The following is a 13648-nucleotide window of genomic DNA, read 5'->3' as shown; positions in this document are numbered from 1 at the left end:
CTCCTCCACCCCCACCTCTTCCTCCACCAACCTCACCTAAACCAACTATTTATCCTAAAAAAAAGGTAATGGTTCCAGCTCCAGTGACTGCGACTACTACAGCTACACCTCTAGTAGATTCTGTTGCTACAGTAGAGACCACAGCTTCTCCAGGAAGTAATGGGTTACCTATAACAAAAATATGTACCACTGTACCTCCTCCTGTCCCCCCTAAGCCATCTTCAGTTCCATCTGGACTTGTATTTACACATAGACCTGAGCCAAGCAAACCTCCAGTTGCCCCTAAACCAGCAGTTCCTGAACCTCCAGTCACTACCACAAAACCAACAGATACGCAGCCCAAACCAACAGGTCTACCTATAACTTCAAATATGACATTAAATTTAGTGACTTCAGCAGATTATAAACTGCCTTCCCCTACCTCTCCGCTTTCCCCTCACTCTAACAAGTCCTCGCCAAGATTTTCCAAGTCCCTCATGGAAACTTATGTGGTTATCACATTGCCATCTGAACCTGGGACTCCTACAGATTCTTCAGGGAGTCAGGTTATTACCAGCTGGCCCTTGGGATCACCCCCCAAAGATCTGATTTCCATTGAGCCAGTATTTTCTGTAGTTCCTCCTATGAAAGCTACAGAAATTTCAAGTTCTTCACAACAGAGCCTGTACATCTCAGGAGCTTTGGAGACATTTTCTGCTATCCCTGTCACAACACTATCTTCATTTCAAGAACCCCCAACTTCAGTTACACAGTTTCTCCCAGCTGAAGTTTCCAAGGCTGAGTTTTCAACAGCCAAAAGTACAATCGCTAGTACTGGTCTCAGCAGTGTCTCTATATCCATTCCTCCAGAGCCTCTTGCTCTAGATCACCTCCATTTAGAGAAGCAGCAGTATAAAGAAAATGTCAAGTTGCAACTTATTGGCGATGCTATTGATCTGCGTACAGTACCCAAAGTAGAAGTTAAAGTAACTGAAAAATGTATGGATCTTTCTGCTTCCATGATGGATGTGAAGAGGCAGACCACAGTAAGTGAAATGTATGGGAGACAAATTAGTGCTGTCCAGCCCTCTATTATAAATCTCAGTGCAGCTTCATCAGGAGTGACTCCAATATCCCTGGTCACTGAGACAGTGACTGTTGTCACGTGCACAGCTACTGCAAGTTACACCACAGGCACAGAAAACCTAGTGAGTCTAGAACATGCAACAGCAGTGCCACTCCAGCTCACTACATCAAAGCATGTAGAGCCCCCATGCAGGGTACCAAGTGGCCAGGCCTTTCCTACAGTTAGGGAGGAAGCACCAATAAACTTATCTTTAAGCACTTCTGTACACCCAGTGACATCAGCTCTTACGAAACCCGTTACTGCACTTCCTGGTGGTGTCACAAATGGATGGACTGATAGCACCACATCACAGGGCATCACTGATGGGGAAGTAGTGGATCTCAGTACCTCCAAGTCTCATAGAACTGTTGTAACAATGGATGAAGCTACTTCAAATGTGGTGACCAAAATAATAGAAGATGATGAAAAACCTGTTGATCTGACGGCAGGAAGAAGAGCTGTGTGCTGTGATATGGTTTATAAGTTACCTTTTGGAAGGAGCTGCACGGCACAGCAGCCTGCAACGACTCTTCCTGAGGATCGTTTTGGCTATAGGGATGATCACTATCAATATGATCGAGCAGGGCCATATGGTTATAGAGGGATTGGGGGAATGAAACCTTCCATGTCTGACACTAATTTAGCAGAAGCTGGACATTTTTTCTATAAAAGTAAGAATGCTTTTGATTATTCTGGAGGAACTGATGCAGCAGTAGATCTAACTTCAGGGAGAATTACTACAGGTCAGTATGATGTAGCAACAGACCTTTCCGTGAAATACCATTATGGTGTTCCTCATCTCATTTCAGGATGACAGTGTGGTCCCTTTCCCAATTTTGTTACTTTTCATCTTTCTTTGGATGTTTTGGCACCATATTTTGGAGTACATGTGCGCTTTTGTTTCTTCATTTTTTTTTTAATCTGTTCCACGCAAAGTCGCCTGCATGTGCCTGCATGTTCAACATTGCTTTTATTCCGCACCTAGGTAGGTTAGCCTGTGGATTTGCATGCAGTCCCGTTCATTATGTTCTTCAAGACTGAGTGGGCTTTCCAACCCCAAAAGCATCATTCGTTCTGGGAACTGCACTATAACTCTACCCTGTGTTTCAGGTGAGGTAATGGATTATTCAAGCAAGACTACAGGTCCATATCCAGAAACACGACAAGTCATTTCAGGAGTTGGGATTAGTACCCCACAGTATTCCACAGCAAGAATGACTCCACCTCCCGGACCTCAGTATGGTGTGGGGAGTGTTTTGAGGTCCTCTAATGGTGTTGTCTATTCTTCAGTAGCAACTCCAATTCCTTCCACATTTGCTATCACCACACAACCTGGCTCCATTTTCAGCAACACCATGAGGGATTTGTCTGGTGTCCACACAACTGACGCTGTGACTTCATTATCCGCCCTGCACCAGAGCCAGCCAATGCCTCGATCATATTTCTTGACAACAGGGGCATCTGAAACAGACATTGCAGTGACTGGTGTTGATATCAATGCCAGTTTGCAAACTATCACTATGGAAGCTCTGACAGCTGAGACGATGGACTCGGTTCCCACTTTAACCACAGCATCTGAAGTCTTTTCTGAAGTGGTGGGAGAGGAAAGTGCACTTTTAATCGTCCCCGAAGAAGATAAGCAACAACAGCAACTGGACTTGGAGCGCGAGCTCTTGGAACTGGAGAAAATTAAGCAGCAGCGTTTTGCTGAGGAATTAGAGTGGGAACGGCAGGAAATTCAAAGGTTCCGAGAACAGGAAAAGCTCATGGTTCAAAAAAAGCTGGAGGAGCTGCAGTCAATGAAGCAGCACCTCCTGTATCAGCAAGAAGAGGAGCGGCAAGCCCAGTTCATCATGAGACAGGAGACGTTGGCGCAGCAACAGTTGCAGCTGGAGCAGATCCAGCAGCTGCAGCAACAGCTTCACCAGCAGCTTGAGGAGCAAAAGATCCGCCAGATCTACCAGTATAACTATGACCCTTCTGGAACTGCTTCTCCACAAACCACTACAGAGCAGGCCATTCTGGAAGGTCAGTATGCTGCCCCAGAAGGTGGTCAGTTTTGGGCGACCGAAGATACAACCACCACAGCCTCTGCTGTGGTGGCGATTGAAATACCACAAAGCCAAGGATGGTACACAGTTCAGTCGGACGGGGTTACTCAGTACATTGCCCCACCTGGCATCCTGAGTACTGTTTCAGAAATACCTCTGACAGACGTGGTTGTAAAAGAGGAGAAGCAACCCAAAAAGAGAAGTTCTGGAGCTAAAGTTCGTGGCCACTATGATGAGATGGGGGAAAATCTGGCAGATGATCCCCGCTGCTTTAAAAAGATAGTGGACAGCGGGGTACAAACTGATGATGAAGATGCAGCGGATCGGAGTTACGTGAGTAGGCGAAGGAGAACTAAAAAAAGCGTCGATACAAGCGTCCAAACGGATGATGAAGATCAGGATGAATGGGATATGCCTACTAGATCAAGGAGAAAAGCTCGCGTAGGGAAATATGGTGACAGCACTACAGAGGCAGACAAGGCCAAACTCCTTTCCAAAGTCTCCAGTATAGCAGTTCAAACAGTAGCAGAGATATCTGTGCAAACTGAACCAGTCGGAACCATAAGAACGCCTTCGATACGGGCACGCGTGGATGCCAAGGTAGAAATAATTAAACACATTTCAGCACCAGAAAAGACTTACAAAGGGGGCAGTTTAGGATGTCAAACAGAAGCAGATTCAGACACACAAAGTCCTCAATATCTGGGTGCCACATCTCCACCCAAAGACAAGAAACGCCCAACACCTTTAGAGATCGGTTATTCATCTCACCTTCGGGCAGATTCCACATTACAGCTGGCTCCTTCCCCACCCAAATCTCCAAAAGTCCTTTATTCACCCATCTCACCACTTTCACCAGGCAAAGCCTTAGAATCAGCCTTTGTACCTTATGAGAAACCCCTCCCTGATGATATAAGTCCACAGAAAGTACTGCACCCCGATATGGCTAAAGTTCCCCCAGCAAGTCCTAAGACAGCCAAGATGATGCAACGCTCCATGTCTGACCCCAAGCCTCTGAGTCCAACAGCAGACGAAAGTTCCAGGGCTCCTTTTCAGTATACCGAGGGCTACACGGTAAGAGTGCTTCTTTTCAGTTAGAAGACAGTGGATGAGTTGGTATTAACTGTGTGTTTGCAGACTTTAGGAGGCAGTAAAGGCTTCTGGTGCCTAATTCTAAATTTCAGTGAGGACTATTTCATTAGAAATTTGGGGGAAAAGATAGAAAAGTATACATCCATGTAGAAATACCAAAAAAAGACCATATTATGTGAGACAAAAATGAGAGAGAAGGTTATTATTTTATGATGTAATGAGATTGAAATTTTGTTCTAATCTTGAAATCTCCCAGGTGTCAATTGTAGACTGATTTTGGTGAGTACAATTAATATTCATATTCAAGTATGATGGAATAAGCATTGAAGATAAATGCATAAGGCAAAGGATAACCAAACATTTAAACCCATGGATACTGGAATTCTTCAGTGGGAAGATCTGTGGAGATCATTTAATCAGTCTATTCTTCCTTCTTCCAGAATGTTAACCTTTGTCGCTCCAGAGAGAGCATTTCTAGAGCAGAAAGTGTAGAATAATCTTCATAGTTCATCCATGCTTATTTTGTTTCTGGAAACTTTCTTAATCTACCTCAGATAAGCCTTAGTCCTAGTTCTTACAGAGGAAAAATTAATTTTTATGTTCTTTTGAATAATAGAGTTTAATTATTTAAAAATATGCTTCAAAGGGAAAAGAACATATATAGGTATGTTGGACACATTCATGAAGATCTCTATAGCTGAAAGTAAGAAATGTTAGTAATCAGGTATAAAAGAATGTGTATCCTACTTAAAGAAAACCTAATATATAATTCTTCAGAAGGTTATTGATAAATCTGATAGTTCATTTAAAACTAGATTTATGTTCAGATTAAGAGTTCCCCTAATGCACTGGTTTCTGAACTCTAGATCTTCAAACCCCGAAGCATCTAAATAGGTTTTTCTGAGATATCACTCTGTTGCCAGCAACCCATATACATTAAACATTGGCTGTGGGCTGAAAAATATGTCACTATAGGTAAGTCAGTTTTTGGGTATATAGGCATATTGATAGACATATTAATAAATTAAAATTTCTTACAAGTTTTCTAGTTTCGTAGGGGCATTTTGTTATTATGGACTTTCTCAAATAGTGTGTAACTGTCTTTATGTGGGGGACAGGTCATAACTGTTTTAAGTCAGGGAACCACTGGTGCACTGAGATTTCATTCAGTTTACAGAGATTTGTTTTAATGTGTAACTGTTTCTAGAATTAAATATATTACAAAAAATATTTTTAACTCGGCTATCATGTATAGGTATTTATTTTTACAGCTGTGCCCTATGATCTCATCCAAAGAGTTACTTGGAAATCTTTGAAAATACATTTTTTTTTTTTTTTTTTTTTCTTGCGTTATGCGGGCCTCTCACTGTCGTGGCCTCTCCCATTTGCGGAGCACAGGCTCCGGACGCGCAGGCTCAGCGGCCATGGCTCACGGGCCCAGCCGCTCCGCGGCATGTGGGATCTTCCCGAAACGGGGCACGAACCCGCGTCTCCTGCATCGGCAGGCGGACTCTGAAGCACTGCGCCACCAGGGAAGCCCTGAAAATACATTTTTAAACAGTATTTTAAAGTTATATTCAAGGCTTCTGTCATTAGAAAGAACAGGCTTTTCCACTTGGTGTATTCATCATTTACTTAACGTATGGCCCTATAGCCTTAATTCAAATGAGCTCTGGGATAGAAGAGATTCAGCTGTCAATATTTTTTCCTCACAGTATTCACTTTGGATTTAGAAGTAGCAAAATGAAAGATACAGTGGGTCGTATAAGTTGTATTATTGAGTGTACCAGCGATACTGATTAACTGTCTAATCGTAAAAGAAGTTGAACAGAATTGCCAAATACTCTCAGCCTGAAAAATCCTAAGAGTATTGAGCCTTGGAGCACAATCCAGTAGTTCCTTTTTTCTCATTGGTCACACGCAATACATACTTTAATATGGAATAATTGTATACAGACTCAAAAATACTCTTTTATTGCACACACAAAGTAGACCATTTTATATACAGGCAATGTTTTTAGCACTTTAGATACTCTGATTCTAAGATGTGAATTTTTAAATTTATTTCTTGGCAAATTTCTAAACACTCTTTGAGTGTTTTAAACTAAAACGAGTTTCTCAATTATAAGCATGAATTACTAAATGTCAGTTGTACTGAAAAGAATAACCTAAGTGATATTCATAGTGTTGTGAGTTTAAGTTTAGCTCAATAATTTCTATATCATTAATTTTCTCACACCAATAAAATTGAAAAAAAAATTACACCATCCAGTTTGACATAGTAACACTTGTAATTCAGCATGAAAGATCAGTTTTATATTATATGAGATTCTATAGTAACTTCTCCTCTTCCTGGAAGTTCCAGGAAATGTTTCAAAGAGGAGGTTCTGAAACAGGAAGGTGAGATCTCAGTTGGACCATGAAGAGAAAAATGGAGGTTATTCTAAATAGAGGAAACAGATGTGCAAAGGTTCAGACTGGTCAACAGACATAAAGCAAAGAGGGGGAGGAAGGGGTTTACTATAAGTGAAACTGGAAAGATAAGGAAGGACTAGGTCCCAGGGGATCTGATTTGCTGAGTTCAAGTTTGGATTACTTCCCTTGGCTGTGGGGAGCTTAGACCAAGCCACCATCATTTTTTGTTTACCCTGTGCCCTAGCCCGTGGACCTCACCATCCTTGCCTTCCTTACAGTTTATTCTCCGAACCGCACCTAGGGTGATTTTCTAAGTGTACGTCAGATTTTGTCTCCAGTAGATTCTCAACAGATTCATCAGGATACATTAGAAATTTCTTAACAAGGACCCATGTGATCCCAACTCACAACCTTATTGGTCATTCCTACATTTACCCGCTTCTCTCTCTGCTGCAACCACTGACCTTGCCTTTCTTTGGATGTGCCAACCTCATCCCCACCTAGGACCCCTGTTGGGATCTCTCTCTCCCCAGATCTTTGCCTGGCTCACTCCTGTGTACAGGTTTCTGCTTAAATTTCACTTCCACAAAGAAGCACTCCTTACCTCACTCTCTAAATGTCTTATCAGCATGAATCCCTGCACCCTCTAAATTTGTATTACTTATTAATATATATTTAATCAAATATCATCTGCCTTCTCCAGTAGATCATAACCTCTGCAAGATCAGGAATCTTACTTTGTTTACCTCTGTAGTCCCAAGAGCCTAGAACAGCACCTGGTACAAAGCAGACCTTCAATATTTATTGAATAAATGTATTAAAGGAAGGATTATAAGCATAGAAGCAATGGGTTAAGACATGCATTAAAAGACTCTGGCTGCTGGGCTTCCCTGGTGGCGCAGTGGTTGAGAGTCCGCCTGCCGATGCAGGGGACTTGGCAACTTCCTATGCAGTTATTAAATCTCCTGAATATGCCTTATAACTCTAGCTATAGGGAAACCTCTTGAAAACGAAGACCATGTCACCGAAGTTTTAGTCAAAGAATGCTTTATCAGGTCTCCTCGGGCCCCACAATACAAAAAAAAAAAAAAAAAAAAAAAGACTCTGGCTGCTGACCTTTTCCTTGCCACAGTCTAGACCCATCCTAGCAAGTCCTGTTGATAATCTAAACTGATGCCTCCTTTGCTTAAAGTGTCAGTTCCACTTCGTTTATTTTTATGTATTGGGTTGACCAAAAAGTTCGTCTGGGTTTTTCTGTAAGATGTTACGGAATAGATATTTGAAACAACTGAGCACAAGTTAAATAGCATTTAGCTATTAGTCCAGCCACCTTACAGATAAGGAGCAAAGCCCAGAGTAGGCTAGTGCCTTTATCATGGTTCTTTAATAAACCAGTAACCTGGCCAGGGTTAAAATGTTAAACTTGGTGCCTGACAGTTATTCTTTGTTAGTTTCTTCTGAGGTTTATGGGACATTTTCTGATTCTTCTCGCTAACTCAGTACCATGCTTGTTGTCTTTTTTTTTTTTTTTGCGGTACGCGGGCCTCTCACTGTTGTGGCCTCTCCCGTTGCGGAGCACGGGCTCCGGATGCACAGGCTCAGCGGCCATGGCTCACGGGCCCAGCTGCTCTGCGGCATGTGGGATCTTCCTGGACCGGGGCACGAACCCACGTCCCCTGCATCAGCAGGCGGACCCTCAACCACTGCGCCACTAGGGAAGCCCCTTGTTGTCTTTTTATCTTGTCATTTCCTCTGCTCTCCCAAAAAATCCAATTTAAATCCCCATCAGGTTTATTCATTTCTTAACTTATTCTTGCTTACATTCACTCATTATCTCATTCATCCATTCATTGCTCTTTTCCAGACACCGTGGTAACATACAGGATGAAGCAGAGTTCATGCTTGACCTCCCACCACTGGGATCATTTTGTTCTTCTTGCCCAAGTATCGTATTTGTTTGCTAGGGCTCTCATAACAAAGTACCGCAAACCAGGTAGCTTAAACCACAAAAATGTATTGTCACAGTTCTAGAGGTTAGAAGTCCAAAATCAAGGTGTGAGCAGAGTTGGTTCTTTCTGAGGGCTGTTGCAGGCCTCTCTCGTAGCTTCTGCTAGCCTCCGGCGTTCCTTGGCTTGTAGTTGGTGGTCTCCCTGTGTCTCTTTACATTGTCTACCTCTCTGTGTGTCTGTCTCTATGTTCAAAGTTCCCCTCTTTATACGGACACCCGTCCTGTTGATTAGGTCAACACTAAAGACCTGTTTTAACTTGATTACCTGTAAAGATCCTGTGTCTGAGTAGTTTCACATTCTGAGGTACTAAGTATCAGGACTTCCAACAAACTTTTTTTTTTTAACCCATAACACAAATCAAAGCACTATATTGCCCTTTTTGTTTGTTCATAGACTAATGTAGACTGTTTTTTATTTGTTTGTTTGTTTGTTTGCTGTACGCGGGCCTCTCACTGTTGTAGCCTCTCCCGTTGCAGAGCACAGGCTCTGGACGCGCAGGCTCAGCGGCCGTGGCTCACGGGCCCAGCCGCTCTGCGGCATGTGGGATCTTCCCGGACCGGGGCACGAACCCGTGTCCCCTGCATCGGCAGGCGGATTCTCAACCACTGCGCCACCAGGGAAGCTCAGACTCTTTTTATGGTTTGTTGCTTTGTCTGCATTTGGTCTTCTTTCCATACTCAGTTATTTTTTTCTTGGTAACTATCTCCCAAGCGTTTTGGAGAGCTTTCATTATTACAAAGTTCTTCCATATGGGTAAAATCTCTCTTCCTGGAGTTTCCAAACATTTGTCTTAATTCTGCAATTTTAAACATCAGAGATTTAAATTTATTCCATTCCTACTCTATAGGAATCCAACTATCTGAGATCCTTTAACTCTGATAGAGTTTTTCCATCATGGAACGGTGGTTATACCTTTGACACACAAATTTCAAGGCAGGAGTTTATATCATCTGGTTAGTCTTTCACTGACACTTTGAGTTCATGCTTAGCCCTAAGATATCTCATAGATTTAATTGGTTAAATTAGCACTAATTAACATAAAATCATAAAATAATACAGAGTGGGCATAACTGGTGCAGGGTGTTAACAGAGATCATTTTATTGAGTTATGTAATATTCCCCTGTGTCTGTTAGAGGTGAGCTATATCTCTTTTCTAGACCTTATCACTCTGGTATCAAAGTCACAGCCCCAAAGCCAAATTCTATTTTTGACAACTTTATATAACCAAACACTTTTATCTTGTGGTCTGCTTCCTTTTACAAATAGAAAATTTTAACTCTGAGTAAAGATGGAAAAAAGTTACCACGTTTTTACTTGAGTTCTTCTGATTGCTCCCCAGGAAAATTCCGAAGAGATAACAACTAAAGTAAATTTAGAATTTATTCCTTCCCATGGGGCTGAGCTTGCTACTTAGATACCACTTGAAAATAATGTATTTTCATCATGATTTAGAAAAAGCACAGAAAGAAATAAGCTTTGTAATGAAAAAATGGTATGCACACAGAGATTTTTTTCTAACTTTCATCAGTGGACTTCTTCAATTAAAATGTTTTATGGAAGTCAGATAATTAAAAATGAGTGGACACTAGTGGAGAGTTATCAAATCGTCTGTAATGATTGAATGAAAGTAACACAACCTTCCCATCAGTAAGTCTCGCAATTGTAGATATTCAGTTAATTCCCTTTCCTCACGCATGGTGGTGGTGGTGGTGGGGTACATTTGGCAGTTTCTGTATTTCCTCAGCAGAAATTTGCTGACTGTCATTAAAGAGCTTTACCTTATGGGTTAGTAGAAAAAATTTTCAAATCTCCTAGTAACTGTGTGCCTTTCATGGTCTATGAAGTATATAATGGTGCTTCTCTAGAAGTTTTAGATTCCTGTTCTTTATAGCCATTTTAAAGTTATTCTTTTAGGTAATAAGGCCTTTATTGACTGACCAAATGAATACCACCCACCTTTCTAACACTCTATCCTTATGCCCTTCTTGATTTTTCTCCATATCACATATTATTATCAAAAGTACTATGTCTGTTCCTTTATAATTTCATGTATTATCTTTCTTCCCCAACCAGAATTTATGGGTGAGGATTTTTGTTAATTATATTCACTGCTATATCCCCAGTGCCCAGAACAATGCCTGGTTCACGGTAGGTTCTCTATAGCAGTAAATTAATTTGATGAATTAGTAAACAGACCGCTTTATCCACCGAACTGCTTTTAATTTGGGGGTGATTCACCAATTCCTTGCTCCCACCTAAAACAAAAAATAGAAACAAAGCAAAACAAATAAATAAAATCTTATTCATTCTCCGTACTACACTTCTTGTGTAGTTCAGGGTTACAGTTTTTCCTTCTGCTTTCCCCTGTGTTTTTCTTCTTTTGCTGAACGGATAACAATGCGCTTTCTCAAATTTATTTCAGTCCAGTATTTTTGTGTGTGTCTGTGGATTACCTCGAGCATCACACCTATGAAACTTTCATAAACCAGAGCACCAAAACGTGTTCCTCATGCTCTTTTTCTTTCTTTTACACAATGAAACTGTTTACATCATGACCCCAGATGATCACGAACGTCAAGAAAGGAGGTTAAACTCACTCTTTTTGCAAAGTATAACTTCCTTGTTCCCACTCCCCTCTGCCTGTAAAACTCATTTTGTACAGCTCTTCAGAGCTTCTTTCTGTCTGCTAGATTGGATGCTGCCTGACTCAAGTGGATTTTTGCTCAAATAAATTGTTAAAATGTTATAAAAAAAAAAAAAAGGTTAATGTAGCATGTTCTCTACAAAATCAGGAGAGAATGTCATAGCCAGTGGAAGAAATAGCAGTGTAAATTCAAAGGATTTGTTTGGAGCTAGATTTATCATTCCAAGGTTTATCTGTCTTTAAAAAAAAAGCAATGATTTTTTTCTATCCTAAGAAATAGCACGTTTTATCAATAATAATACATGCCACTTTTGTGCACTAAAATAAGCTACATTTAAAATGTTGTCACCTCTGTCTGCTCTTAAAATTACATCAACTGCCAAGTGTTAAAACTGTTTTTCCTACCCTTAGACTTGTTGAACAATTTTAGAGCTTTTTTAGTAATAGACAAACTCCTTATTAAAATATTTTTGTTCTAGAGTTTAAGCCAGGATCCTATTGCAAAGCAGATGGTATTCATGAGCTGATTTTTACAAGAATGTGTTTTGCTTCACTGATTGCTGTTTTGATAGCTATTTTTAAGATTTTTAGAACCCTTTAATGTCTATTTCTGAGAGTAATTTCCATAACCTAAATTGAGAAATTTTATTTCTGTCAATTTTATTTCTGTCAGAATATACAGATTTAAGAAATAATGACCGTGATAACTAAGTGTGATTTGAAGAATAATATTTTTTAGGGGTTGTTTTTCATTACTGTCTTTGGAAAGCAACATAAGAAACCAGTCTATTAAAACTGACTTTGACGAAATAAGCTGTTTTATAATGGTAGTATTTACATATATGAGAGAAAAAGTATTCATATATTAAAGACTGGCTTTCTAAATAGCTGAGACCTCACTTTTTTCTATAGCTTTTACACCCCCTTCATTGCTAGTACACTTTTCTTTTTTTTTTTTTTTTTTTTTTTTTACCATAGTGAAATTTATTTTGTACCCAAGGAAGCTGCAATCACCATCGAAAATCCAAAGTTTCAGGGACAGTAAATAGATTGCAATAATGCAAAAATGAACTATAATTACTTAAGTGTAATAGTGTACTGACTCATTCAATGTCAGTCACTCTTCTACTGGACAACATAGATAAAAATCTCCATTTTCGTGGAATGTCAGTTTCAGCAGGGGGAAGACAGAAAGTAAATCAATCAACAAATAAATTATTCATACCCGCGTCTCCTGCATCGGCAGGCGGACTCTCAAGCACTGCGCCACCAGGGAAGCCCTAGTACACTTTTCTTATCGTATTTCTTCTTTATGATTAAAATCTTGGATATTATTATATATTATTATAATATTATATTATAAAATAGGAAATAGTATGTTAAAGTGTTTTTCAAAATAAATGGCAGTAAAATAATATTTTATGATCATTATTAGGGTCTGATAAAAATCAAAATGAATGTATACATGTAGACAAATGTCAGTGAAAACCAGAAAATTTTTAAATTGATCTCATCAATCTAGTGTTCAGTAGTTAACCTTCGCTATTTCATTGTAATCAGTATCTGAGGATTAATTTCAAAGCAAACCTTTTCAGACTGAAGGGGAAAAAAAATCAGATTATTTGTGTTTTTTTTTTTCTCAACGTCAAATTTCAAATTATGCCAATAAACATAAGAAACAGACGTATGTTCCTCATGTTCAGTGAAAGACCTTTGCTGAAAATGTAACCCTAAATATTAGGAAATACTAGTTTAACACTGGGAAGTTCTGAATTAATAGAGCATTGATTATTACTGACCCAGTTTAAAAACACTGAGCATCATTTAACAGTTATTAGCTTCCTAAGTATTTTATCATAATATTCTTAATTCAGTACACTACCTGTTTTGAACAGTTGTGGAGTTTAAAACTGACTCTACATAAAGCTACCTACATATTATCAAAACTACATCCCCTCCCAACAAACAGACATGCACTTTTGTATATTTGTTTATGTTTTTTTTTTTTTTTGCGGTGCGCGGGCCTCTCACTGTTTTGGCCTCTCCCGTTGCAACGCGCAGGCTCGGCGGCCATGGCTCACGGGACCAGCCGCTCCGCGGCATGTGGGATCCTCCCGGACTGGGGCACGAGCTCGTGTCCCCCGCATCGGCAGGGCAGGCGGACTCCCAACCATTGCGCCACCAGGGAAGCCCTGTTTATGTTTTTTAAAATTACTACTTATTTAGGATTCTATAATCTGCCACATGTGCTATTACTGAAATAAAATAAGCAACTAAAATGATTGTGATATAAAAAATTTGGAAAAGTTTTGAGGTATAATGTACATAGTG

General features: G+C 40.1%; 1 protein-coding gene across 1 annotated transcript in view; it reads left to right on the top strand.

Annotated features, from left to right (window-relative positions):
* The window catches only part of PCLO (piccolo presynaptic cytomatrix protein), a 187349-nt gene that overhangs the window by 15185 nt on the left and 158516 nt on the right, over window positions 1–13648 (top strand). Inside the window, exons 4-5 of the mRNA XM_007445653.1 lie at window positions 1–1848; window positions 2216–4230. The exon at window positions 1–1848 is cut by the window's left edge and continues 23 nt beyond it. Coding sequence (XP_007445715.1) covers window positions 1–1848; window positions 2216–4230 — 3863 coding nt within the window. The remainder of the gene's footprint in view (window positions 1849–2215; window positions 4231–13648) is intronic.

This window comes from Lipotes vexillifer, unplaced genomic scaffold (assembly GCF_000442215.2).
Source record: "Lipotes vexillifer unplaced genomic scaffold, Lipotes_vexillifer_v1.1 scaffold3006, whole genome shotgun sequence".
Classification (NCBI taxonomy): Eukaryota; Metazoa; Chordata; class Mammalia; order Artiodactyla; family Lipotidae; genus Lipotes; species Lipotes vexillifer.
The sequence above is the reverse complement of the archived record's forward strand: the minus strand, read 5'-3'. Positions and strand labels throughout refer to the sequence as shown.